This window comes from Hypomesus nipponensis, chromosome 23 (genome assembly GCF_054491055.1).
Source record: "Hypomesus nipponensis isolate SF chromosome 23, ASM5449105v1, whole genome shotgun sequence".
NCBI classification, from domain to species: Eukaryota; Metazoa; Chordata; class Actinopteri; order Osmeriformes; family Osmeridae; genus Hypomesus; species Hypomesus nipponensis.
In genome coordinates this window covers 14,237,204-14,263,589 of record NC_140383.1, presented here as the reverse complement: position 1 = coordinate 14,263,589, position 26,386 = coordinate 14,237,204, and the positions used below count along the sequence as shown (strand labels likewise).

The 26,386-nt window shown below is 42.2% G+C and overlaps 1 protein-coding gene and 2 long non-coding RNA genes across 5 annotated transcripts; 1 reads left to right on the top strand and 2 right to left on the bottom strand.

Moving 5' to 3' along the window:
• Nucleotides 1-8,472: 8,472 nt before the first annotated feature.
• LOC146234344 (uncharacterized) lies at nt 8,473-19,284 on the bottom strand. Of its 2 annotated transcripts, XM_084689652.1 has the most exons (15): nt 18,792-19,284; nt 16,479-16,500; nt 13,839-13,899; nt 13,509-13,708; nt 13,245-13,347; nt 12,862-13,070; nt 12,608-12,694; nt 12,413-12,490; nt 11,691-11,765; nt 11,488-11,550; nt 11,344-11,397; nt 11,041-11,252; nt 10,636-10,795; nt 8,952-9,081; nt 8,473-8,794 (listed from the first exon to the last, which is right to left on the bottom strand). In XM_084689652.1, exons 4-15 carry the CDS (start codon nt 13,699-13,701, stop codon nt 8,791-8,793), a joined length of 1,368 nt encoding a protein of 455 aa, XP_084545778.1. In that variant the 5' UTR covers nt 13,702-13,708; nt 13,839-13,899; nt 16,479-16,500; nt 18,792-19,284; the 3' UTR covers nt 8,473-8,790. The 2 variants fall into 2 exon arrangements, with proteins under 2 accessions (XP_084545778.1, XP_084545779.1); XM_084689653.1 differs by lacking the exons at nt 16,479-16,500; nt 18,792-19,284 and adding an exon at nt 14,265-15,138.
• Nucleotides 15,162-19,677, top strand: LOC146234343 (uncharacterized). The gene is made up of 2 exons (XR_014741756.1): nt 15,162-18,441; nt 19,487-19,677. It is a non-coding gene; the product is annotated as an uncharacterized LOC146234343 (long non-coding RNA).
• A 535-nt stretch (nt 19,678-20,212) lies between these two features.
• LOC146234342 (uncharacterized) lies at nt 20,213-25,982 on the bottom strand. Of its 2 annotated transcripts, XR_014741660.1 has the most exons (5): nt 25,854-25,982; nt 24,364-24,402; nt 24,001-24,146; nt 22,446-23,051; nt 20,213-21,718 (listed from the first exon to the last, which is right to left on the bottom strand). It is a non-coding gene; the product is annotated as an uncharacterized LOC146234342 (long non-coding RNA). The 2 variants fall into 2 exon arrangements; XR_014741661.1 differs by having other exon boundaries at nt 22,446-24,146; nt 25,802-25,963.
• Nucleotides 25,983-26,386: the final 404 nt, after the last annotated feature.

Below are 26,386 nucleotides of genomic sequence, written 5' to 3'. Positions count from 1 at the left end.
TTGCAAAGTGCATTGGTCACTGATAATAACAACAAGCCCCAACAACATTGCAGGTAGCCAAAACATGAAGCACATATTGTGAACAACCAAAATAAGTGCCAAAGGGAAGAACCATAAGAGCATGTAGTTTAGCAAGTTACAATACATTAGCTACAATACATTGAGACGGCAGCTGGGTTAGGGAAGTCATGTAGCCATGCAGCAGCTATTCTGTGGAAAGTAAAAATATAATACTACATATGCACAGCACTTGACAAAATGTACTTTTACACTTGTAATTTAATATGTTCATGCTTATTGTATTTATTTATCCACCTACAATATTGATAGTGATGCCATTATTGCATTATTGCGTAGCCCAGATGAAGCTCCGGATCAGGATACAGTTCGGTTGGCTTTTTTTTTAAGAAATCGAAAGAGCAAACATACACTTTCTTTGGAGGGTGTTTCTTTGGCTGGCGATGGACACTGACAATTTCTTCGAAGTTGTTGATGTTCGAAGCAAGACGTTTCCGACGAAAATCTTACATTTTCTTGAATTGTTATGGCAACCGACAAGGGCACAAGTGTAACCTGAACTCATGTTAACAACATTTAATTAAACACAACTTATTCTAATTAATGTAATGTTGCCTTCTCTGTCGATATCATGGTACGCTAGTAGAGGTTAGACGCTGAACAGGAAACACAAAACCGGAAGTAGTTCAGTACCCATTGGTTGCTGGAGAAACAGGTGGATATTTTGAACGTATTTCTTTTAAAAGCATGTGAATTATTTAAAACTCAGCGTAAATGAACAACATGAAAATATGATAACAACTTTCCATGACTTTTCCAAAACTTTTGGGATTTTATTTTTTTCAAGCACTTTTCCAGGCCTGGAAATAACCATTTTAAAATTCCATGACTTTTCCAGGTTTTCCATGACCGTACGAACCCTGTGTTGGTCACGGCAACCCCGCCCCCGACGCAAGCAGTTCTTAAAGGTGACATGACATGAAAACTTCATTTTATGAGGTTATTTAACATTAATATGAGTTCCCCTAGCCTGTCTTTGGTCCCCCAGTGGCTAGGATTTTTGATAAGTGTAAACCAAGCCCTGCGTGTTCTTCTCCGCCTTTGACAAAATGAAGGCTCAATTGCGCTGTTGAAAATCTCCCCCTAGTGACGTAGATAGGGGGAAAGTTACCTCCCCTCTCTCTGCTTTGCCCGACCAGATCATCAAGCCCGCCCATGAGAAACTGAGCTACCACCGTGTAAAGGCGAGTGCGATATCGGTTTTTCCTGGAGAGACATCATGGCGAGCAAACAAACGAAGCTTAACAGTTGCTCAGTGCTTGGATATACAAATGCAAGCACACATCTTTTTTTCTGTTCCTTCATCCGAGCCTCTGCACAACCCATATCTTAATTGTATTTTCGCTGGAAATGCGCCGACACAACTTCCCAAAGTGTATGTCTGCTCCAAGCATTTCCTCAACTTGAGCCAACTCAAAGCTGGCCTTGCTGAAATTAAATTCTGGATCATTACTAAATCTCCTTGGTCAAGCTACAAACCTTGGACATGTAAGTTAACTAACACTATATCATTTTGTTGCTTTACGGTATATGGTTACCTAGCTTGCTACCCTTAGAATGTGGCTGTAACATTAGCTCTGCAGCTAACAACTGAGTTACTGTTGCTAACGTAAAGATAAATGGCATCAAGTGTGTGTGTGAAAACAAACACTGTAACGCAAGTGTTGTACACTTCTTTGTTATTTGGATATCCGTTCTGCTGTTGGTGTTATGGCTCGCGATATCCGCCTTTCTCCACATTTAAATTGTTGCAAATTGAGTGTGCACCTCTGCAAACCAGGGTGATCAGATGAGAATGGCTAAATTCGAGGCATTCTACAGCAACGGGGGCAACGAGCCATTGCGATACATCCTGTAAACATTAGCGCATGTTGCCGCCCCTCTCTTCCTCATTAGCATTTAAAGCTACAGACACAGAAACAGCTCGTTCTGAGGAAAGCTGATTGTGGGACTACTTGTAGTGGCTATATTTTTGCACCATGGCTGAATTTCGGGAAAGAGACTTCAGATACAGTATTAAGGGACAACTAAGGCCTATATAAAAGCATCCAAAAACAGCATGTCATGTCACCTTCAATACGGACCAATCACAGCCAAGGGGTATCCGTAAAATGACGGACGGACAGACGGAGAGTCAGGAAAATCAGGAGGTACACGCATAGAGTTAATATAACTAGAGACAGCTACTTCTGTCTTCCAAGATGGCGTCCCCATTCATTTCTATGAAAAGTGCTCAGTGGCGCAGTGAGGCAAGCGAGAGCTCCTAATGGACCGCGCCATCTTTCCAGACCGACTTGTCCGGTCTTGCGCAGAAGCTTGTTCCTAGCTCCGAAACTCGTGCATGCTTGCAACTAGCTGTATACGTCATACTTTGCGACAACCAGTCGCGAGCATGTGGGCTAGAGCTAAGGCATTGCAGAAAACTGTCAGAATGTGGTACAAGTCCGATCAAGAAGCAGATAGCCTACGTGTGAACTTTACAAAAATCAATATTAGTACTGTAGTATTATACGTGCAGGACCTATACGTTGTTCTTTTTGCTTTGTGTTTATAGTTTAACTGCTTATGTATTGTGTCGGATAAATAAACTGTAAACCTGAATATCTGGCTCCGTCGTTGTTCTAGCTTTGCAAAGCAAATTAAGGCTATACCTTTGTAACTATTATAATGATGAGTGTTGTTTACTATTGCTAGCTTATTGTTAATGCCATCGTTGTGGTGTTAACTGACTTAAAGTTCTAACAATATAACGACGATAACAATATTGACGTTATCAGACATCATTTATTCATCTTTGTCTTTGCCTCAGAATAACATGTCAACAATATATAATGATGCCGTAACATGCCACGATATTATAACTAATTATATTAGGCTAATTACGTTTGTCATGCCATGAGCATAATAGCGTTCATTACAAAATGGTTAAATCTGCTTTAAAATAATTGAAATTAACTCTACAAACAACCGTCATGTATGTGCAACCATTTGTAAAATGTGCTACAATAAAGTCAGGCAGCTGTGGATTATCAAATCCTTTCTCCTTGTTCTTATTCAGCTCAGGGAAATCAGCGATTTGCTGATGCTCCCTTTTGCAGTAGCGGTTAGAACCGAAACTGTACTGTCCTGTAGCTAGTGGTGTGTGCCAGTGGAGCGAGTGGTACGTGTCAGTGCTGTAATGTTTCCGTGTGTCAATTGTTGTTTGTTCAATAACGAGACAGTTAGATTGATTTGGATGCTTTACCTAACGGACATCACTTGCATGCATCTGCTTCATACATCGGGCGGAACTGTACTAACCTTGTCCACTAGTGGGTGCTTACGTCAGTACGCAGACAGCGTATCTCAACATCACATCACTCTTCTTTTTTTTTTCTTTTTTTTTTTGACAACCTGTCTATCAATGGACATAAACACAATTCCATATATGATCAAACTATTCTGGCAAACTGAGAATTATTGCCTTGAAAACATAAGTGGGGACACTCAAAACATCAGCACCACATTTCACATTGCATACACTTGGATATATACAACATATCGTATGCATTCATAAACATAAACTGGCTAAACAGGATATTGAAAGGATATGTTCTCTGTGCATATCTCCATAAACTCTAGACAGTCTATTCATAGTCACGCAAATAGGTTGGAGGGTGCCTATGTTGCCTGACTGGATATCTAAGCTGTGTTGGTGCTGGTTCAGGTTGATCATTGCCATCATCAGGATCAGGATCCAGGTCGTAGTCGGGTGGTGGCAGTTGGTCTTGCTGCGTCATGGGATGGATCTTCTTGAAGAACGAGCTGTTCCTGGTGATGGTATAGCCATTCCGTTCTGCTGTCACCATGGAGCCTTTCACATTGGTGACGGTGAGTGGTTCCTTGCTGTACGGTGTTGTCAGCTTGTTCTGTGTCACTTGACGACAAAGCACATTGTCACCTGGCTTGATGTGAGATGGTACTGCATGTCGTCGCTCATCAGAACGGATCTTCATTTTAGCTTTTGCCTCAGTGTCCCTTTTACGCACTTCTTTGTTAGCACTTATGACTGTTGAGTAGGCTGATGGTATCTTAGTGTTCAGACGTCGTTGGAACATCAACTCTGCAGGAGATCTTCCTGTCGTGCAGTGTGGTGTAGCTCTGTACTCACGTAAGAAGATGTTCATTTGTTGCTTCCATGGGATACCTTGCATTGGGGCGATCCAAATCACTTTCCCAATCGTACGCATGAATCTTTCTGCTTTCTGCTGCAAGTTCCAGGACATGGTGTTGCAGAGATGAGGGTATCACAATCCTACAGCCTCTGAGTATTAAGTCTTCACTTGCTGACAGTGTGAGTTCATTTCTGACATGTTTGTACTGCTGAAGTGTAGCAGCTTGTGGTGCATTGTCAGTAATGGTGTGCCACAAATTGTTCTTAATGTGTGCACTGACCTGTTGCAGAGTGCCGTCTTTCAGTGTCTCTGCTTTGATGTGGTCAAGAATCATTGCCTTCGGTGTAGCCAGCAGTGATATGAAGTTGACATATTCTTCTGCAATCTTGGAGGCTCTTGTGGTCCCGGATGTCTGAATCGGTATTGGATGTCGAGACATGTAATCAGCAGGGTTGTCTGCTCCCTTTCTGTACACAATCTTGAAGTTGGATGGTTGGAGTCGGAGTCCCCATCGCTCTATCCGAGCAGGTGGCTTTGACTTTGGGTTATTCCATATCAGCTCCAATGGCTTGTGGTCAGTCACAAGAGTAAACTCATTACCGTAGAGGTATAGGTGGAAGTGCTCACAGCTCCAGATGATCGCTAGGGCCTCGCGCTCTGTCTGTGAGTAGCGCCTTTCAACATCTGTCAGTGCCCGACTGGCATACGCTATGATATGCTTCTCTCCCTTGTCTGTTTGACAAAGAATCGCACCCAAACCACATGGGCTGGCATCTACAACGAGTTCTGTGTCCTTTTTCGGGTCAAAATAGGACATGGTAGTGTCGCTGGTGAGACGCTCCTTGAGTGTCTGTAGTGCAGCTGAATGCTCAGCACCCCAATTCCAAGGTGCTCCTTTCTTGGTGAGCTCCCTGAGTGGTGCAGTGATGGTGGAGAAGTCTTTAATAAATCTGGAGCAATAGTTTGCCATACCGAGAAGGCTTCTGATTTCGGCAGGGTCTTTGGGATCTGATGCTTTATGTATGGCTGCCACTTTGCGAGGATCAGCTGAGATGCCATCAGCTAAAAAGATAAAGCCAAAGAATTCCAGTCGTTGCTTGTTAAGCTCGCACTTGTTGCGATTCAATGTGAGGCCACATTCTTTTAGTCTGGAAAAGACTGCTCGCAAAGGCATCGTCATGGGCTTTTTGTGATGAGCCATACACAATGATGTCATCGCTTAAATTCTTGACACTAGGGATGCCGTGCAATACCTGGCAAATGGTGTTCTGGAAGACCTCAGCAGCTGATGATATGCCGAAACTCAGTCTTTTAGACCGTCTCAGGCCCAGGTGAGTTGTAAAGGTTGTAATGTATCGGCTATCCGGATGCAGCTCTAGCTGATGGTAGCCTTTGTTGAGATCTAATTTTGAAAATACCCGTGCACCGTTTAGCTCATTGATCACATCGTCCATTGTGGCCGTGAGGAGACGTTCACGTTGTATTGCCACATTTGCTTGACACATGTCAACACAGATCCGTACTTGATCGGGGTCCTTAGGCTTCGGCGGGGTAACAATTGGAGAAACCCAGGGTGTTGGCCCGGTCACTCGTTCAATTATGTCGTCTTCTTCGACCTTCTGTCGGACGTGGAACGGAACCTTTCTGTGTGGTTGACACGTTGGCTGTACCTCAGGATTGATGTGTAGCTTCACACGGAAATCTTTGAGCTTGCCTATACCAGTGAACAGTTCAGGATAACTGTCAATCAACTCGTCTGAGACACTCCTAATGGTGGGGTCCACTGCATTGATAATCTGTAGTAGGCCAAGCTTGCTAGCTGTGTCATAGCTCAAAAGAGAGTGTCCACTGCCCTTCAGCACATAGAAAGTTGCCTGTGTGTTTCTGTCCTTTGCTTTCACAGAGCACTCAAAAACACCCATAATAGGCAAAGCATGTTTGGATCCATATGAAAATGTTTTGATATTGGCAACCTTCATTTCTGGCTGTGGCCAGAGCACATTGTATATGTTTTCACTGATTATGTTAACTGCTGCTCCGGAGTCAATCAACACTTCAACTTGCATGTCATTGAGCAGTATAGATGTTCTGGGGTATTTGGGGCAGGCTTCACCATTAACTGAAAACACATACTGATCATCACTGCTTGATGAGTCCCTTTGTGTACCACACTCTGATGCAGTCACTCGATTTACACGTCTTGTGCTTTTCTGTTGTCCATATGTGGTGTGTTTGTTATGATCATGACGTACCTTTCTGTCTTGAGCTGATTTCCTTTGGTTTGAGCGGCACACCTTTGCGAAATGGTTTGGTTTTCCACATACATTGCAGTCCTTGCCTTTTGCTGGACAATCTCCTCGGTGAGGATATCTCCCTCCACAGTTTCTGCATTGTGTGTCTTTGTTTGCATTTTTGTTTCCCCTCTGATCATTCATTTGTGGTTTATATTTGTGTTCAATTGCGTTGACAGCAGTGGATGTACCTTGTTCAATGCCCTCTGCCTGCTGCTCTGATATTTCTAGCGTTCTCCCAAAATTCAGCAGTTTCCAGCGTCATTTCAGGTTCTCTTTGCGCCCTCCGGCGGAGTCTTGAGGAAGTGCAGCTTTGGATGAGCTGGGCTTTTATCTCACTGTCCACATCAGTAAACTCTGGAAAGCATGCGTAACCTCGTCTGATATGTGTCTAGATTTTCTCCTTGTTCCTGTGCGGCTTTTCTAAACTTGTACACAAGATATTGAGTGTTTTTCTTTGGGGTAAAGTATCCATTCAGTTTCGTTTTTGTTGTTTCAAAATCATCATCTTCACCGGCAAGCGTGTCGTATATGTCATGAACACGTTCCCCAGCTAAGTGCAAAAGCAGCGCCCTTTTCCTTCCATCATTCATAATGTTCATTGCAACTAGAACGTTTTCAAAGCGTTGGATCCACTTACTCCATCTCGTTCCGACTGAAGTTGGATCAATCTCCGTATCGAACGGCAGAATAGCAGCATGGCTTATGGCAGAGTCCATCATTTTTACGTTGCTAGTTTCTTAACATCCACTGTAGCGTACGTGATTGACTTGTTGGCTTGCCTTTAGCTTTCAAACTCACGTTGCGAGTTGACTGTTCGGCATCGGTTTTTCTCCTTTCCTTTTTAAATATTCTTCACGTTAATATCCATTTGAATCCTCGTCGCCACTGTAATGTTTCCGTGTGTCGATTGTTGTTTGTTCAATAACGAGACAGTTAGATTGATTTGGATGCTTTACTGACGGACATCACTTGCATTCATCTGCTTCATACATCGGGCGGAACAGCGTATCTCAACATCAAAAGTGCCTCCGCTGGCACAGGACAGTAGCTAGTGGTACATGCCAGTGCCTCCGCTGGCACAGGACAGTAGCTAGTGGTACGTGACAGTGGGGTTAGTGGTACGTGTCAGTGGCTTTTGGTACATGCCAGTGCCTCCGCTGGCACATGACAGTTCCTGTTCTGTTGTTAGTGGTACGCAAGTGTCTCCTGGCAGTTGCATTGGGTGTCTTGCAGCTTTTGTTTACTGTCGTGCCCGGCGGCCATTTTAGAATATGAGAATAGGCTATACACCTTTCATTTTGAATAAGTTAAACTGTTTGTGTTAACAGACTCCAAACCATACTTTTGATGTCTCACAAGGTTATCATACAAAGTATTCAATTTAGACATTGTGTTGGTGTGACTGTAATGTAAAGCAGACTGTTACACACGTATTGACTTAACTATTAAAAACGTATTTTACTCAGAGTAACTGAATGCACATGAGCCACCGCCGGAGACGTTATTATTGCATTATTGTTATCAGCGCCTCCTACCCAGATAGAACACATACGTCGGGCCGACGTTGGGCCGATGTATACAATATACGTTGGCCCGACGTCGTATGGACATCGTTTGCACATTGGCAAGACGTCGCCGAGACGTCGGCATTTGATCAAATTCGACCTCCATACGATGTCTAGCCGATGAATCAAAACTGCACCAACCGAACGTTCTACAGATATTTCCTCTTAGCCTACTACATTTATTTATTTAGTCTGGATCTCTCAGACAGCAAATATTTTACTATCCATAACCGATCTGAAATTTCACTATAGCCTATAGGAGGAACATCAACTTTGATAGGAATATAAGGACACAATGGAAAACGCTTTACCAGCGAAAATGTGTGTGGGTAGATTATTATAATGAAGAGACAGAATTCAAGTTAATAATTTAATATCAGGCCGGATTTTGATATGCCATCAAGCTCTTAAAAGAACTCCAGCATAAAGAACAACAAACAACAAACATAAAATTAACAAGAGTGATGGGCTGCACCTCAATTCTCCCTATACAATGCCTCTTAGTTTTTTTCATATATAGCCTAGCCTATCATAACAATATACATATTAAAATCATTGATAATAACATAGCCTAACAAGAATAATTATTTAAATAACAACAATACGATGCTAGCTAAAAATAAGAAGCAAAAGTAGCAAACGTAACCCTGCTGTGTCTGCTGCTGCTGTGTCGGGTATCCCGTGCCCTGGCAGTCTGGCTCACCTGCAGACAGCATATCGTGCAATATAAGAAAATTACGTATGGTTTTAATCTTAATGTGTTACCAGGTCATACAAGTTTCAATCGGCTCCTTAAGTGCGCTGCATTTGGCACCGATCTAAATTTGAGGTCTTGCTTCATCAATCGTTTTACAGCTTACAGTTGCGCGTCTTCCATCCACCTCTGCCGCCCTCCGACTCTGTCTTGACTCAACCTGAGCCAATTTTGTATGGCTTTCTCCACTTCCGCTTCGGTCATGTTTGGCAAGACTCCATTTCTAAGAACTGACACTAGAACAGAAAATATTAATCAAAAACGATCTATTCAATTTAAATAAATTTAGGCTTTCAACAGACCCTCCAATCATCACGCGGAAGCCCAGCGTCCAGGCCAACCCACTCACCCCAGAGACGCTGAGCGTCCAGGGCAGGACATAATCGTAGGATTTATCCAATGACCGTATAGTTTCGAAGCACTGAAAAAAACTGTTCAAAGCAGCCCCATTGAAGTTCATGGAAGCTGAGTTTCAACAGGGAAATGCACTGTGGCATTACGGTGCGTTCACACTGCAGACTTTTTTACCGCTTAGCACCGCCGGCCTTCCCATGGTGCACCACGCTCGGGGGCGTGCCAGACAGATTCATTCAGAGCTGTAGTTCTCTTAAATCACTGTTGTAGTTCTATAATGTCATGGCAAATGTGCAGACAACTTTTACACACATTAAGCAAGAATCCGACACGCTTTCTGGATCTGACATGATCTTATCTTCAGCACACAATAGGTTATCTTTTTCCACACTTTTTTTAGGCCGAGTGAAAGATTAAATGCCACCCGCACTCTATGTAACGGGTCTTTTTCCGTCTGGAAATAAACGTTGACATGTGTAACCTTTTATTATATTACTCGAAATCTGTGCAAATCATTCGCTAGATTATGACTTGCCTCTACACATTTACTGTATGGATAGCGAGTGGCCGCCAGCCAGCATTTCAGCGTTGAATGTCAATCGTGTGCCGGGTGAGCTAGCTAGACTATGCAGCTAGCACAGAAGAAAGTTACGTAATGTGAAGAAACTGAATTAAAGTACAAAATACAACACACCAAGGAGGCCGACAACCTCAGCAACCCTGCGCCAGGCATATTTTTTTTTGTTTACGTCGCTGTAATCTAACATAGACGTATCATACAATACTGGGTATGAAGACACACATACGATGAGTTGCTCTTCCATCTTGAAAATTGTCAAACCTAGAAATGTTTACCAATCCCAACAGTTGCTACGTTACAAGAAACAAGAAACCAACCCAATTGGCCATCGCTGGCGTTTCACGCTCCTCATTTACATAAAGTTCAGAAAATCCAACTTTTGCCGCCCCGCTCGCCTTCCCACAATGCCCTACGCGAGCGTCGCCGCCCCGCTCACCTTCCCACAATGCCCTACGCGGGCGTCAACGCCTGGTTTCATTGAGAATGAATGGGAAGCCGACGCCCTGCTCTGCCCGCCCCGCTGCAGTGTGAACGCACCGTTACGGGAATGTATGAGAATGAAATCAGTCAGTTGACCCGCTAATATAGCTGATTCTGAACGAGCTCGTCATCGATATGAACGTGTTCTAACGCATTTTAAAAGATAACACAATCGTAAATATTTGACCGTGAATTTTTTGTATGTTAGGGGAAGTTGAGCTTCCCTTGCAGTCTTAAAGAAATGGCCACTGATAAAGCCTATGTAAGGGATTATCCGCGTATACCATGGTCACTTATGGCCAACATTTATTTCACCCAGACCATGATAAAATAATACAAATGTGGTGCTCAGCAGCTAGTAAAGGTTTGAACTTACACATGATCATTTCCTTGACTGGTCTTGACTTGATGCCAGTCTTCTGTCCTCTCCCACACCAATTTAATTGGGTGGCTAGTTCAGGTGTGAAGACCCTCCCGCACACCCGCCACACTGTTCTTTTAACAGAGTTTCCCCCAGTTATGGACAGTTTTGCAATCTGTAATGAAAATAGAGCATTCAAGCGTTATGAGTGTTAGAGACAATGCAAATCCTGTTGTCTTCCCCAGGGCCTTGCAGCCATTTCATATATTTCATGTATTCCAACACTGGAATAACTGGTGGGCCCTGAGGACTGAGTTGAGAAAAAGGCTGAGCTATAACACTTGTTAAGAATTATACTGCAACACAATAAAGCTGTTATAGACCCCTTTGTATATCCCCTCAAAGCATTAGAGAACATACCACACGTTTCTTAAAATCTCTGTCCTGGCCAAGTCTTTCCTCAAAGTTGTTTAGCTCCTCTAATGTGGAGATGGGCAGTGTCAAGTCCTGTTCTTTGCTCTGGGGTTGTTGGTCTGGAGCTCTGTTGGCACTGAGGGACTGCACAACGGCTGTTAAATGGTCCACCTTGAGGTGAAGTTCCCCCAGCTGTTCCAGGAGGAGCCTTTCAACTGCTGTTAGAAAAAAACAGCACAAATTACATTTGTAAACTAATCCTTACACAGCAGTTTTCTGATTTAAATAGAAAGATATTGCTAAATGTACCAGTGCAGTTAGGTGGGATGAGTAGATTTGTGTTTTGAAGGCGAGATCTTGGACCTATAGGGAAAGTAGTGATACAGGTACAGGTGTTTACCATTGTAAGTACATGAAAGTTGCTGTTTTGTTTGTTTTACTCATTAAGCTTACGTTCACAAGAGCCCAGTCCATCAGCATGCCACGCATTTGGATTTGGATGCTGGGCCTCCATCTCTAAAGATTAAATTGATGGTCACATGTATTTTTACATGCTATAGGTGCTCAAAGAAGTCTACAGATTTCTACAGTTTCACACGATCAACTTCAACTGGTTAGGGATACACATCTATAAACCGTCTGTAAGGGACACTTACGTTCTGATAAAGTTGGCCCTTGATGGCAGTATGTTGCTGGTCTGGCCAATTCCTGCATCCAACTTGATGTTGTGACTTGAAATAAAAAATAATTTATTGATGTTTTTAATCACAAGTTTTTAGGGATAGACTCGTAAATAGTCTATTGATACTCAAACTATTAACTCTGCACATGGGTTAGGCTTATGTAGTTGTCGCAATTACATTGTGGTAATGTATAATTTGTTTTGAACGTATGTCATAATTTCGAATTGCATAAATCACATTCAGTATTATATAGTAACTATGTGGTACCAAGAGTACAGTGCTTTTATTTTGAAGTGATTGCGCAAGGACTTGTGAGAAGCTTGTGCGTGGGAGAATCAACAAGCGAAAAAGGATGTTAGCTACCTATAAGAACTTGTATTCCTTTGTTCTATACAGCTAACGAGGTATGTTGGTTTGTGTCTGTATTTTACTTTGGTGTACGTTATTTACATGTCAATGTATGTTCATATTAAGCTAATGTGTCTTTATTTTCTCGTACTATGTGTTTAGTTTTCACGGTGGATTTGGAGAATAACAAGTAACACTCTAGCAAGAAAACCACTGGTGTCTGCGAGTGCTTGAGGAAATATGAGTATATATTGAGTTCACTGTATGGTAAGTAAGGGGTTTGTCAGTAGGTAATGGAAAAGCCTAGTGAGTTGAAGTTCTATTAACTATCTGTAAAGGATACTTACATTCTGAAATATTTGCCCCTTGATGGCAGTATGTCATTGGTCTGGCCTCCAATTCCTCCATCCAACTCGATGGTATGACTTCAAATAAAAAATAATTCTTATGGGTCACACATTTCTTTTACCAATGGCATAATTATGAATGCTTGTGTCAGTGAATTGTTCATGTCCATATCTTCGCTATATCCTATCTCTTACATTCAGAAGAGTCCACGTTAGCAGGTTGCCAGGCAGGAGCTGAACCTTGGCAGCTGTAGGGGGCTGTTGGTCGGGCCTGTGAATTCTCTGTTAAGAATTTAAGAAAATATTTCTAGATCAATCTAGCATGTCTCTATCAGTGTAATATTAAGGTTATTTTAGATCATTGTTGTGTTTTATTGATACAACATAGATGCAATAGCAAGGAAGTCTGGTGAAAACTTGAAGATAAAATGAATGTATGTCAAGCTTACCTACTCTGATGGCATTCTCTTGGCGGCTCTTTGGTCTTATGACCAGTGGTAAGGGAGGAGGGGCTTTTAGAGCTTTTGGAGGGGCTCTCTCAACTCTTTGGTTTTTTTGGGGGGGCGGAGGTTGCTTTTGAGGTAGAGGAAGGTCATCTTCCTCTGAGGACAAGTTAGTTGAGGATGATGAGGGTGATGGTGTCCTAAGCCGTTTTGGTCTAAATATGTAAATAAACCATTATTAGAATTGTTCATGCGTAAGAATTTGCAATAGAAAGAAGGCTAATGGTAACATTTTCAAAGAATCACACAGTTCTTGAATTTGGTGTGATGTAGACAAAACTCAGTTTAAAATGATGATGATTTCATAGTCAATAAACATATGTGCTCACTTTATCAGTTTTCGGATTGTTGGGGCTTCTTGCTCTTTGTCAGTGTTGAGGTCTGATGTTGCACATGACCTTTCCCACCGCTCTTGAATTTTGTCAATTGAATCTGTAAGCCCCATTTAGCATGTCAACTATTATTTAACAGTTACGTAAACTTGTGGGTATGTAATGATAGTAACAAGTGACAATATCAGAACAAAATCAGAAGTTATTCATTTAACTTATTAGACTTGATTGATGCATTAAGGGCTCTACTTTGAAAATTACCTGATTCGAAGAGAATGCGTGCAGCATACTGCTTCCATCCCTTCAAGGGTTGTGGGACAAGCCTCTTTTGAACACTTCGGAGAATTTGGACCTTGTCCTTATAAGGTGGCCACCAAGCAAGCCCATCCGAAAACCACTCCTTTGCCAGCGGGCCAGTTCTGGTTTCCCCCTCAAAGAGTACTATTAGGTACATATTGAGCCTAATACAAAATGATTCACACAACAAAAAGTGTATTTCAATCAGTAATCAGTTGGGCATAAATATACCACCTGGTACAGCCAGGACAACATAGTGTAGGTTGATAAATACATTTTCAGGTAATCACTTACTGTTCAGACTGGCTAGGAATTCAGGGCAGATCAGGGGAAGATGCTCTGGTGAGTGGAGAGGCTGCAAGAAGGGGGACAGACAGTAGTAGACAGACAACATAAAAAATGCATGACAAAATAAACATACTAAAACAAGCAAAATACCCCCAACTGCACTTATTATTGTTATACGGTGTCTTATACACCCAGTACTTCTGAGCAAGCAATTTGACTGGTTGACAGTCTTTACGGTTCCATTTTAATTACCATTGTAGATATTGTTCAATATTGTTGATTAGCATGAATAATGGATCAGTCTCTGCTGAATTTACGTAGTAAAGGAATTTTGATTGGTGGGATTCGGCCAATTTGGAGCTCAAGGTTATCCTTACAACCTATGTATATGTTCAATTACTGTAACCTTTTTAGCTGTATACAAATACTTACTCAATTAAATTATATGATGCTAGGAGGTCGACCACATTGAAGCTTATTCCAAAAGATGATGGCAGTGCAAGAGGCTGAGAGATGGTGTATTTGGCAGTGGGAGGGTTGGTTAACGTGTAGGGGTGTATGGTCAGTCAATGTGTATAAGGGGCACAGCAACAAATTGTCTTCCATGGGGTATTAGGAAAGCCTTCCCTTCTACCTGTCCAATTTTGCAGTGGTGTGTCATGTCCGAGAGGCTACCTACTAAATGTATGCCAAATGTAGAGGAAGGCATGGGGTATTTGAAGTAGGACTCTTGATGGGCAAAATTTGAGAAAACTAGATACACCTCCTCCTCCTTAACAATGATATTTTTGATCTTTGCTACCTTTCCTTGAATGTAGACATGGCTGTTGGCTTGGTCCAGTTTAAGGGTGAAGAGCTCTGTGTCATATTGGTTGTACTGTTTTGCACAATGAAACAATGGTGGCAGAGGCCCTGATGTGTGCTCTCTCCTTGCACCTAAACTTTCCACTCTCTGCACTTTTACAGATGCTTTCTCCGAAAGCCTCTTCACTACTTGACTGCAGGGAGATCCTGGTTTCCTCACAAGCTTCTTTAGCTTTTGCATGAAATTTTCGAACTTGAAGGCACTGAAGGAGTCCAGGTTCCCATGCACCTTGACGTCTTGTGCAAGATGCACAAGGTTGTGGACATTGTAGGAGAGGTACATCTCACCATACAACTCCCCAAAGTGCTGAACAAACAACACGAGAGCCTCATTCCCATACTCAGTGTACTCCTCAAGCAGTGCCTTGTTTGACAGTATGAACACTCCAACAAAAAGAAGTAAAAAGTGCTGGTACACTGCGGTATGCAGGAGGTCTTTAAGGAGCACAGGACCGGTATAAAGCAGGAATTGGCGGAATTCAGACGCTTTCCATCGGTCTACCTCCTTCAGGGATCTTGGCCTTCTCGCAAACTCCACTGGAACACTTGTCCTGATCTTCAAGAGCTTCTCAGAGAGCATCTTCACCTGAAATCCTGAGAGCCTGCAGGCCAGTGGACCCTTGAGCCACAGGTACAGGAGTCGCCTCATGACACCCAGGCAAACAAGATGCATGTAGTCTAATGGGAACCCACCGACCATGCCCAAAGATGTGGCGACGAGAGGTGAAGGCCCGAGATGATGCCCTTCATCAGACATTTCTCTGAAGTTCTTGTCAGTGCGGAGGAGGGCATCAGTTTGAGGGAATATCACCCGGTTACTCACATATTCCCCTTCCTGCATGCATTTCTCACACCCCGAGTAGCCTGAGTGTCCTTTGACATTCTTTACAAATGCTCGGGCTGGAGCATCACAGACCATGGAGGACAGTTGGAGCCTCATGGTGATTCCTTGGAATGTGAATCCCCCCTCCAACTCCAAAATATCAGCCACAAAATCTTCCAGGTATTCATTGAGTGAAGGTTTGCTGGTACCACAAAACAGCCCGATCACAAATGGCTGATGCTGGGGAAGGTTCTTGATGACTCCAAGAATGGACCAGAATTGGGTGGAAGAACTTTTAAAAACTGGCAACCCGTCCACATTCACTTGGAGTTCTAAGCAGACACCACATGCCAACTTGCATTTATTTGCCTCCAAAGTGGTCTTCATCGACTTCAGGACTCCAAAGTAATGGTATGTCCCACCAGCCTTTTCCTTGACAACTACTGACTCTGACCGTGCAGTCTGCAGCAGTGTTCTCGCATCAACCGGCAGTGATGGATGATGGTACTTCAGAAATGTCAATAATTTATTCAGTGCGCTGTGTGTTATATTTTCTTCTAATGCCCAGGTAGCCAAATTACTTTCCAAATGATTCCCCTCGTCTTCGCCATCAAAGCTATTGTTGTCAGAATCTACAGTGTCATCAAACTCCTCCGGCTCAGCAAAAGATGATGAACAATCCATAAAGTCCTCCTCAACATTAATTGGAAATTCATTGAAAGTATCAACAAATTCCTCTTCATAAGCCTCAAAGCCAGTGTGGACAGACTCTAATTACTTGTCAACCCTTGCCCTAGATTTCCGCTTCAATGTCCAGTACGAGGGTGTATTTGTCATACTTTAAGCATCAACATGTACACATCAGGGAAAGAAAAGAAAAAGAAAAAGCATTCAATACTACTTACAATGCCACTCTAATTCACTTAATGCTACTCTATTGTAAAATGTGACACACATACCTTATTGGCCGAATGGGATGGTCTGCAGGAGAAACAAAGTTTCATATTACTGTACTGTGACAAGATAGCTTCAAAGACAAGGATATCATATTGCATATGTTTTCAATCACACCCATCACACATCTCATTGTCAGGTTTTCATCCAAGTCTGTTGAATCTATGTTTTGTCATTGGCAGATTAAATTGTCTTACCATCTTTGACTACTAGATGTCATATTTATGTACAAAGATAAATGTAATGAATGTATTATACGTTGTAAACTACTGTGAAACAAGGCAGATTGTTTACACGGAACATGTAATTTAATAAAAATGTGGTTATTATTCATTGATATTAAGCCATATGGATTTTGAAGTTCAACTCTGTGTTTTTGCTAGAATACAAAGATAGTTAATAAATAGGTGATTGATTTGTTTTACGTCATGAAATTGCTTAGCTCTATGAGTAAAGCAGTCGGAGAGTTAAATTCACGTTTTTGCTCTCGGGCGATCGAATCCCACTTCATGCGGGCCTTCATTTTTAATTTTTTTTATTTTGTCGTGAATGGTTGTAATGTAGTGCTCACTTATACTTGGAAGTCTAGATGTAGCTCTATTGACTTTTTTCCTCAAAGAGGTCAAAGGATATGACGATATATATACTATCTTATCCTAACCATGTCGCTAGCTAGCTAGCTGCTCAGTAGGCTAGTTCAAGGTTCGAGTGTGGACAGCTGCTAATTATCACTTCGCATGTTCTGTCTTTGGGCATTTAATGTTGTAGGCTAACGTAGGCAGCAGAATTATGATTTACCCTGCAGTGCACGAACCAAACTGGTCTTTGATGGTATTGTCAGCAACATCGATGCTGAGCTTAATGTGGGGTTTCAAAATGTTCTATTGCGAGTGGTGGACTCTCTGGCAAATCTGGAATGTGACTGTGTACTGTTATCATTTTTTTTTAGTAATGGCCGATTAGATTTCTGTATGAAATTCACCCACTGCAGATATATGTACAAATATGGTCCAACTTGTATCTGAAAATACTATAGTATTGTACAGCTTGTTAACTGCTGCAACACTCCATACATGTTCCCACGTTTTGCATCAAACAAATCAAAGATATCAGACATGACAGACAAATATATTTTTTTTGTTGACATTCTTCATTTGAGGGTTTACAACAAATATACAAAAAATGTATTCTGTTTAACTTTAGATAATATGAGAAAATAGCAGAATACATCTTAACACAGAGGACATTTTACATAGAATTTGTTTAGACAGCTTAGAATACGATTCTACTTGGACATTAATTCGCCAACTAAGGTTGTAACTTTTTGAAGCTTACAAACTTGTTCAGAATCAAGCAATGCAACCTAATGTTTACATTTTGGGGTCCTAATTCAAAGATCATTCTGATTGGTTCATCATCTAGCGCAACCTCGCCTGAGCAGCAGTACACGCCACCAGCTGTCGGCACCAGTCGAGGAATTAACTTCGAGGTGAATCACTCGTGATAATATTAGTATTAGTTAGATTTGACGTCTGCCAATAACATATGTTCAAATAGAAGAGTATAAATGAAGTCGTTTATTTGTGCTTTGTTCTTTAATTCAGTTAAGGGTTTATATATCTCTTTATGCAAAATATCTGTTCAACGTAGCCTACAATATGATAAATAGCCTGAGCAATAATAGCCCATAAGAATCAGACCATTTTAAGCACCTGTACAGGAATGTTTACACATTTTACTATTATATTCCAAACATGTATTTGCTCGTTTGATTATTGATAACTTTTTAAAGTTATAAACTCCGTTGTTGCAACGAAATCAAATCAAGCAATGTAACCTACCGCTAGCCTGACAATGTTCGGGTCCTAATTGGGCTGTATGAGTACAACACATCGGACGGTATCGTCGACACCAGTCGAGGAATTAACCTGGAAGAGGAGCCTCATTCGTGATGGACAAGCGTGAATGGTAAGTTGTTTATCATACCGGAGGCCAGTTTGTTTAATTGAATTGTATTTAATATTGTTGTAACCGTTGTGTCGAGTATTTTTAGGCTAACCGTCAGTCTCGTAAGGAGTAAGTTAACATTGACTCCCCGCTTGTTAGCTACAGCTAATCGCTCGCGCAATGCATTTGATGTTAGCCGTTACGGCACTGAGGTTTTTTAACGGTCACATTAGCATAGAAAACCTTACCACAGTACAGTACAAAATTGTTTTTTTGTTTTGGGAAATTACACAAAAAGATACTCTTACAAGTTCATACCCATAAACTTAACAAAACATTATGTACCTAGAACTAACTGCATAAAGCCTCACCTGGCAACGGCGATTGGTACTGGTAGCCTAGCTGTAGCTTGTCAAAGTTGGTGGTGGTCAAATATAACCTGTACTAATGGCTAATTTAACTAAACAATGATCATAAATCTACTATTAACTACACTAAAACTACACTAAAACACTAACACTAAAACTAATTGATAAAACGATTGATTAAAGTTAATATTTACACAACTCTACAACTACACTATTCGGTTAACGCTACCTAAGCTATTCTAAAATACAAACACCTAAACAAGCAATATACACAACTATCGAATACGTTTCCTCTAAAATATTAAACAACTATACTAATAAAACGAATAACCTAGCACTATCAAACTCTAACCTATGTCAATCCAAATCCACCAACAACTGCGAAGAATAACGTTTGTTAGCACAATTTGAATGTGTTGTTGCTGAACCATCCACGAGACGGCCTGGCTCGTGAGTTAAGTCTCTGTACACATATGAATGTACATGTACACTTCTGTGCCATACATGTTGTATAATCAAGTTGTGTGTTAGTAGGACATGGGGATATGTTACAAACGTGTACAAGTATTTGTTTTTCACTCATTGACTCTTGATGTAACTGATAACGTTCTCTCAAAGTAACTTGTGGCCAAAATTATTCCTTCTGGGTTTATTGATTAACTTTATACTACTGTAAAACTAGTAATCTTTGTTTCCAGTTTCAGTTTCCTGGGTGTCCCCATATCTGAGGACCTCGCTTAATCCATCAACACCTCTTCCTGAGGACCTCTGCTGGTCCCTCAACACCATCCAACTCAGCCCAGCTACAGTTCCACGTCTGCCATCAATGCAGAGCTTTTCGTCAGCTATCACCATTGTCTCCACAACCTTCAATAAATTATACACTTTTGACTGTCTACCAGTGTACTGATTGTAGCCCAACAATTTAGGTTAGTTGGGGTTGGTATGAACAAATAATGCTTCTCAATATTGGTTATGGGGGTAATAATCACCTGGTATGTCTGGTTGGCTTTCCTCTTCCATGAAGTGGCTGTAGGGATAGAGTATCAATTCTAATATTGAGAACAAAAAGGACCAAAGATATTACACACTCAACTGTAGCAATCTGATAATATAATATATGCATTATGGTATTTTACTTTTTTAATAGATGGACATTCACTTGACAAACCATCGAAGGAACAGCACGAAAAGACTAAAGTTTCATCTCTGGCTTGGACAGTGTAACCCTTTGATAGGACTGCTATAAACACCCACTATATAAACATGGGGTACACATCTGCCCCCCCAACTCAAGCCTGGCATGGTCCATCAGAGACAGCCCAAGAGCATGTCTACTTCTACTTGGAAGACAATGAAATCAAAACATACATAATTTCAGTCTGCTTAATGCAACAAAGGTCTGTTTAAGAAATGAACTTTATTTTTCACAGGTTTTGTGACAATTATAATCAATATAAATTCATAAGTAAAAACATGGAGGGGGGAGAAGCAATTGTTTAATTTTCCATTTTAAACTTCAAAACTGTCCACAAAGATTTGTTCTTGTTGAACAGAGGCCCTTTACTTAGTTACTTAAGAGGACACACACACACACACACAGTCATCAGTTGGTTAACTGAGCTCACTATTGTCATAGGTAAGACTCAAATATGTGATACTCTTTTGATCCTCTTAATGGCAAGCTTGACATGACTGCCTAGTCTGGCTATTGTGACATGACTGCATAGTCTGGCTATAGTGTCTCTCTCACCTCTTCTACATTTATTCATTTATCAGACGATTTTTATCCAAAGGGACTTCCAAGACAGACCTTTACAAAGTGCATACGTCACTGAAAATAACAAGATAGCCCCAAAAACATTGCGGGTAGCCAAAACATGAAGCACATATTGTGAACAACCAAACTAAGTGCCAAAGGGAAGAACCATAAGAGCATGTAGTTAAGCAAGTTACAATTAAACAACATGAATCGCTATAAGTGCAAGTGTACTTGTAGAAAAGCAAGCAACAGTAAAAAATATTTCACAGCGAGTACAACAATTTAAATCAGTTACCACTAACCAACAAGAGCAACAAGTCTCTCAATAAGAGTCATTGTGATCCTGGAGGAAACTAACATCAGGTCCAATCAAGCATTCCTAAGTGCCGTTGTACTCCCGGAACTTGGACTAGCAGCTGGGTGGAGTGCTCAGACAGCTATCTCCTGATCTTCCGGATGTTGTAGTGGGTGAATCTACACGACAGGGAGACTGCAGCAATGTGGGCCGTGAGGGAGAGCTCGTCATCCATGGTAACCCCAAGGTTCCTGGCAGAGGATGAAGGGGTCACCGTCGCAGATCCCAGAGTGATTGACAGATCGTGGGAGATGGAGGGTTTAGTTGGAATGATGAGAAGTTCTGTTTTGGCGAGGTTCAGCTGGAGGTGGTGCTCAGTCATCCAGGAGGAGATGTCTGTGAGGCAGGCCTCAATCCTAGCTGAGATCCCCGGATCAGTCGGGGGGAACGATAGGAACAGCTGCGTGTTGTCAGCGTAGCAGTGGTAGGAGAAGCCATGGGAGGTGATGATTGGTCCAAGGGAGGTAGTGTACAGAGAGAAGAGGAGGGGTCCAATAACGGAGCCCTGTGGACACCAGTGGAGAGCTGGCGAGGGCCTGACAGTTTGCCTCCCGAGGAGACCTGGTAGGATCTTCCCGACAGGTAGGATGAGATCCACTGGAGTGCAGTGCCAGTGATGCCCATCTCAGAAAGTTTGTTGAGTAGGATCTGGTGGTTAACCGTATCAAATGCTGCAGAAAGGTCCAGCAGAATGATGACGGATGACCTCGAAGCCGCTCTGGCAGACTGGAGGGCAGTGGTGACTGAAAGGAGGGCAGTCTCTGTGGGGTGGCCAGTCTTGAAGCCTGATTGGTTGGGGTCAAGCAGTTTGTTCTGAGAGAGAAAGTTTGACAGTTGGTTAGATACAGCAGGTTCAATTGTTTTTTTGAGTAGAGGGGTAACTCTGGCCTGTTTGAAGGCAGAGGGAAAGGTGCTGGAGGTAAGAGAGGAGTTTAGGACATGGAGAAGAAAAGTTATGATGGAGGGGGAGATGGTTTGAAAGAGAGGGGAGGGGATAGGATCAAGGGGACAGGAGGTGGGGCGATGAGAGAGAATGAGGTCAGAGATCTCTGCCTCGGACAGGGGAGAGAAAGAGTTTAGACATTTAGTTGGGTCAGTCGTGGAGGGTGAGATTGAAGGAAAGGTGGGTTTAGGGAACCGACTGCTAATGTTACATTTACATTACATTTAGTCATTTAGCAGACGCTCTTATCCAGAGCGACTTACAGTAAGTACAGGGACATTTCCCCTGAGGCAAGTAGGGTGAAGTGCCTTGCCCAAGGACACAACATAATTTGGCACGGCGGGGAATCAATCCGGCAACCTTCTGATTACTAGCCCGACTCCCTCACCGCTCAGCCATCTGACTCCCTATGTTGGCGACTTTTCTCAAACAAGGAGGAGAAGTCGTCTGCTGTCAGGGTGGAGGGAGGGGGTGGGGGAGGTGGGTTAAGAAGGTAGAAAAAAAGTTTGTGGGGGTTTGAAGCAGAGTTGATTTTGTTCAGGGTTTTAGCACCAGTTAAGTGAGAAGAGAAGGATTTAAGGAGGGAGTGATACTTACCAAGGTCAAGACCATCTTTGGACTTGCACCATCTCCTCTCAGCTGCCCGAAGGGCGGACCGTTCTTCATGAATAACATCCGTAAGCCACGGGCCAGAGGGAGAAGATCGTGCAGGCCTGGTTGACAGGGGACAGAGAGTCAAGTGATGCAGTTAAAGTGGTTAACAGGGTGTTAGTGGCAGTGTTAGTGGGGTGGAACGAGAACTCGTCAATGGGAGGGAGGATGTTACAATAGAGGAGAAATGGGAGGGGGATAGGGAGCGTAGGTTGCGCCTGAAAGTTACGAGGGGAGGGGAGGTAGGAGGAGTTGGAGGGAGAGAGACAGAGAATTGGATAAAGTAGTGATCAGAAATGTGCAGTGGGGTTACAGAGGTTAAGTCAGTGATACAGTTACGTGTCAAGATGAGGTCTAGCTGTTTGCCTGCCTTGTGGGTCGCCAGTGTGCTCAGCAGCGTCAGGTCGAAGGAAGTCAGGAGAGACAAGAAGTCGGCGGCTTGCGTTCCTTGGAGGTGGATGTTGAAGTCCCCAAGGATCATCAGCGGGGTTCCATCATCCGGGAGGATGCTGAGGAGCATGTCCAGCTCCTTCACAAAGTCAGCTAGTGATCCTGGTGGTCGATAAGTAAGGAATAATCTGTAAAATAAGCCCCGACAGGGCGAACAGCACCCCGAAGCGGAGGGGTGTAGCTTCGCTCTGAAGGGGCTTATTTTCCCGATAATGACCGGCGTTCTATACATTTATTACATTTATTACGCTTATTACACGGCTACTTGCCAACAAAATTACTAAACACAGTGTGTCTTTTTCCAATTAATTTGTTACCATTTGTAGTGTTGATCAGCAGAGAAATAGTTCGCCAAAGATGTTGAACTTCATAGACGTTGAACATTCTTCAGGCTTCAAATCAGCTGACGTCGCTAAGCAACGGAGTACGTTGGGGTTGAAAAGTTACCGGACTACTTACGGAGTGCTACGAAAGACGTGAATCAGAAGCAAAAAGGCCACTTCCTTGACAGCATATAGAAGGTCCTTGATGACAAAGCTTTTGTCAGACTGACCTGCATACAGGTCACTGAAAAATGTCACTTTGCCTGATGCCAATTAGGCCCTTGTGGTGAGAATATGTCAGTATTTCAATGTTAATAACTTTTGAGTTGTATCACATGTATTTCCATACAGTGAGCCCAATAAAACTATTGTAAGTGGGAAAGTACTGTGGAAACAAGGAAGCATAAGCTAGTTTATAGTTTCTCTAGAAATCAAAATGGAAGTGATCCTAACATGACAAATGTTTTTCCAGGTTATACAGACCCTGCTTACAGTTGACTGTGACACATTGAAGCACACTGTAAGGTCTTGTATAGGAAAACGTTGCCTCAAACGATTAAGAAAAGGGAAAAGTTGGTAAATGGTTGCCAGTTTAAGAATGCTAAACCCCTGCCTTATGTCATCATCCTCTTTTTACAGTGCCTGACTCCACTCTAACATGTTTTCTGCAGTGGGCTGTAAACACTGCTTTGGAAAGCCTGTGTAAAACATGATGTTCTTATTGATACCCTGAATCTTGAAAGGAAGAACTGGTTCTCTTGAAGCTTTGTTGTTAATTCTTGAACATTGATGGTCTTGTGGACTTCCTCAAGTCGATCCTCCAGTGGCTGGGGCAGTTTAGCATAATCTGGATCAGGGAGTTGCCGTCTCTTCACTGAAGTGCAAGGGAAAGAAAATATTAAGGGACTCGTTTTTAGGAGAGCACAATAGTGGTCGATCTCTAATCTGAAGACATTCAGATAAAAAAAAAGCTTAATCTTAACCCTAACCACATTATACCTGGGTCTGATTTATGATTTATATTTTTAAGAGCGGTGACTACAAATCCCCATAGTGGTAAATATTGGTCCCAATACATTAAAATCAAGTACCTTGATGTGTCTGGTTGGATGTCCTCTTCCATGAAGTGGCTGAAGGAATGGTAGACAAACAAGAAGATTTTAATAGGAACTAAAAAGTACCAGCAAAGAAATCACACTAAAATCTTAAGAATTCAAATAATATTGATGGAAAAAGGAGTAGGGAATGGGAGTAGTTAACATGAAAATCAGACAAAACTATTTTTTTACGAACTGCACAGAACATTTATCTTAACAAGTTCTGCCAGGCCTCACAGCATATCAATTCAAGTTGGCACAGGGCCCTCCTTCAACTCTTGCATGAACACTTTTGTGTCCAGGGGGATTTGTAACGTAGATATAAAACATATTTAAAAGTTGTATAGTTGTGTGTTTATCTAGCTTAGCGAAACGGGTCAATCGTTAGGTAACCCTCTTTTTCATTCTGTTAGCCCAGGCAAGTGACATTAGCTACTGCAGCCAGGCTAGTCTAAGAGCTACAGTAGCCTACGACTTGTAACCTAATCAGCCCCTCGTTTTGAAGTTCTAACGAGAGAACAGATTACGGGGCTAATCAAACCATTACATCCATTTAGGCTACTCAGACTATGTACGTTTTAGCTAGGTTGTCTAGTTCAATGCTTAAAGGTGTTACGTCAGTAACCATGTAAAAACATGGTGTTTTTTGTTGTAGCTTTTGTGAACATATGGCATATTATGCTGCAATTTAAGTCCGCCTTTTAATTCTTGGACAATCTGCTGTTTTTCTTGGAGGATACATTTGGAAATTTTTCTGTGTTTGGTGACAAAATGCAAGCGCGCATAGCGCAAGAGCAAAACTTGTTTTGCCCTTCATCTGAACGCAGAATAGCTTTTTGAGCTTTATGTAAAATAAACATTGCCTTTTTCCAATAGCCTAGGTAAAACCTTTTCTAATGAAGGTGATGTCTTCATCATTGCTGGCTCCAAATTGTCGATAAGGGAAGCAGAAACATGCTAGCTTGGCTGAGTACTCTAACCAAGTTCGAGAGCGATACCAACTTGGGTTGAATGCCCGAGGACCTTGGCTGAAAATGCACATGGGGTACGTTCGCAGAACCGGCTGCATTGGAGTTCTGTCATTCAAACCATGCTCGCCTTCACCCAGTTAAACTTTGCGTTTAACACTGATGTGCATACACTGCTTTCTAGAAACGGGATGTCGTCACTTTGCCGTAACACAATTGAAATGCATGGTGAGAGATGTCGTTTATGGTCAATGCACGCTGTAAAGCAGCGTAGATTTATTTCAATAGCCCATTAATCTTCCGCGGGCCACATAAATTGACGCGGCGGGCCTTAAGTTTGTCTTTAATATAATATTATGTGACTGCACCTGCTGCACTCATCGTCTGACTAGTGACAGCTGGTAAGAGTGATGTCACACGTGTGATGAGAGGTGGGAGATAAACAACGACGATTTCTAACTTACAAAGACGCAACAAAGCAACGTGTTTTCGACAAAAAACCGCTTCTCCACCTACTGTTCTGGCGGTGAATTGTTTTCAGCACCCCCAGCCTTCGGAGAACCATAAAGGCAACAGAAATGCTAATTAATCCGTCCTATCCGGCGGCCCGCCCATCCGTAAAGGAGTCTGAGTACCATACTGGCACCTTTACAGTGCGTGTCCACTGCAGCGACGCGAATCGCTTGCCAGCGCTTGCCTTCCCACAGTTCACCACGCTCGGGGGCGTTTTAAACAGATTAATGTAGAATGTAGTTCTCTTAAGTCACTGTTGTAGTTGTCATGGCCAAGTGTGCAGACTTGGGTTTACGTAGTTGCAACATCGATCAAAATACAACTTGTTTACAAAATATAAAACTGTTTAATACTGTAGACATACACGTTGACATGTGTAAAAAAACGTTTTACTATATTCCTCAATCTCTGCTAATCTGCCGATACATAGGGAGTTCAAGCCCGGCTAGCTAACTAGTTAGGACAGAACGAAGTTACGTAATGTGACTAAACTGAATTTGAAAGTACAAGCACCCACAACTTCGGCAAACCTTGCG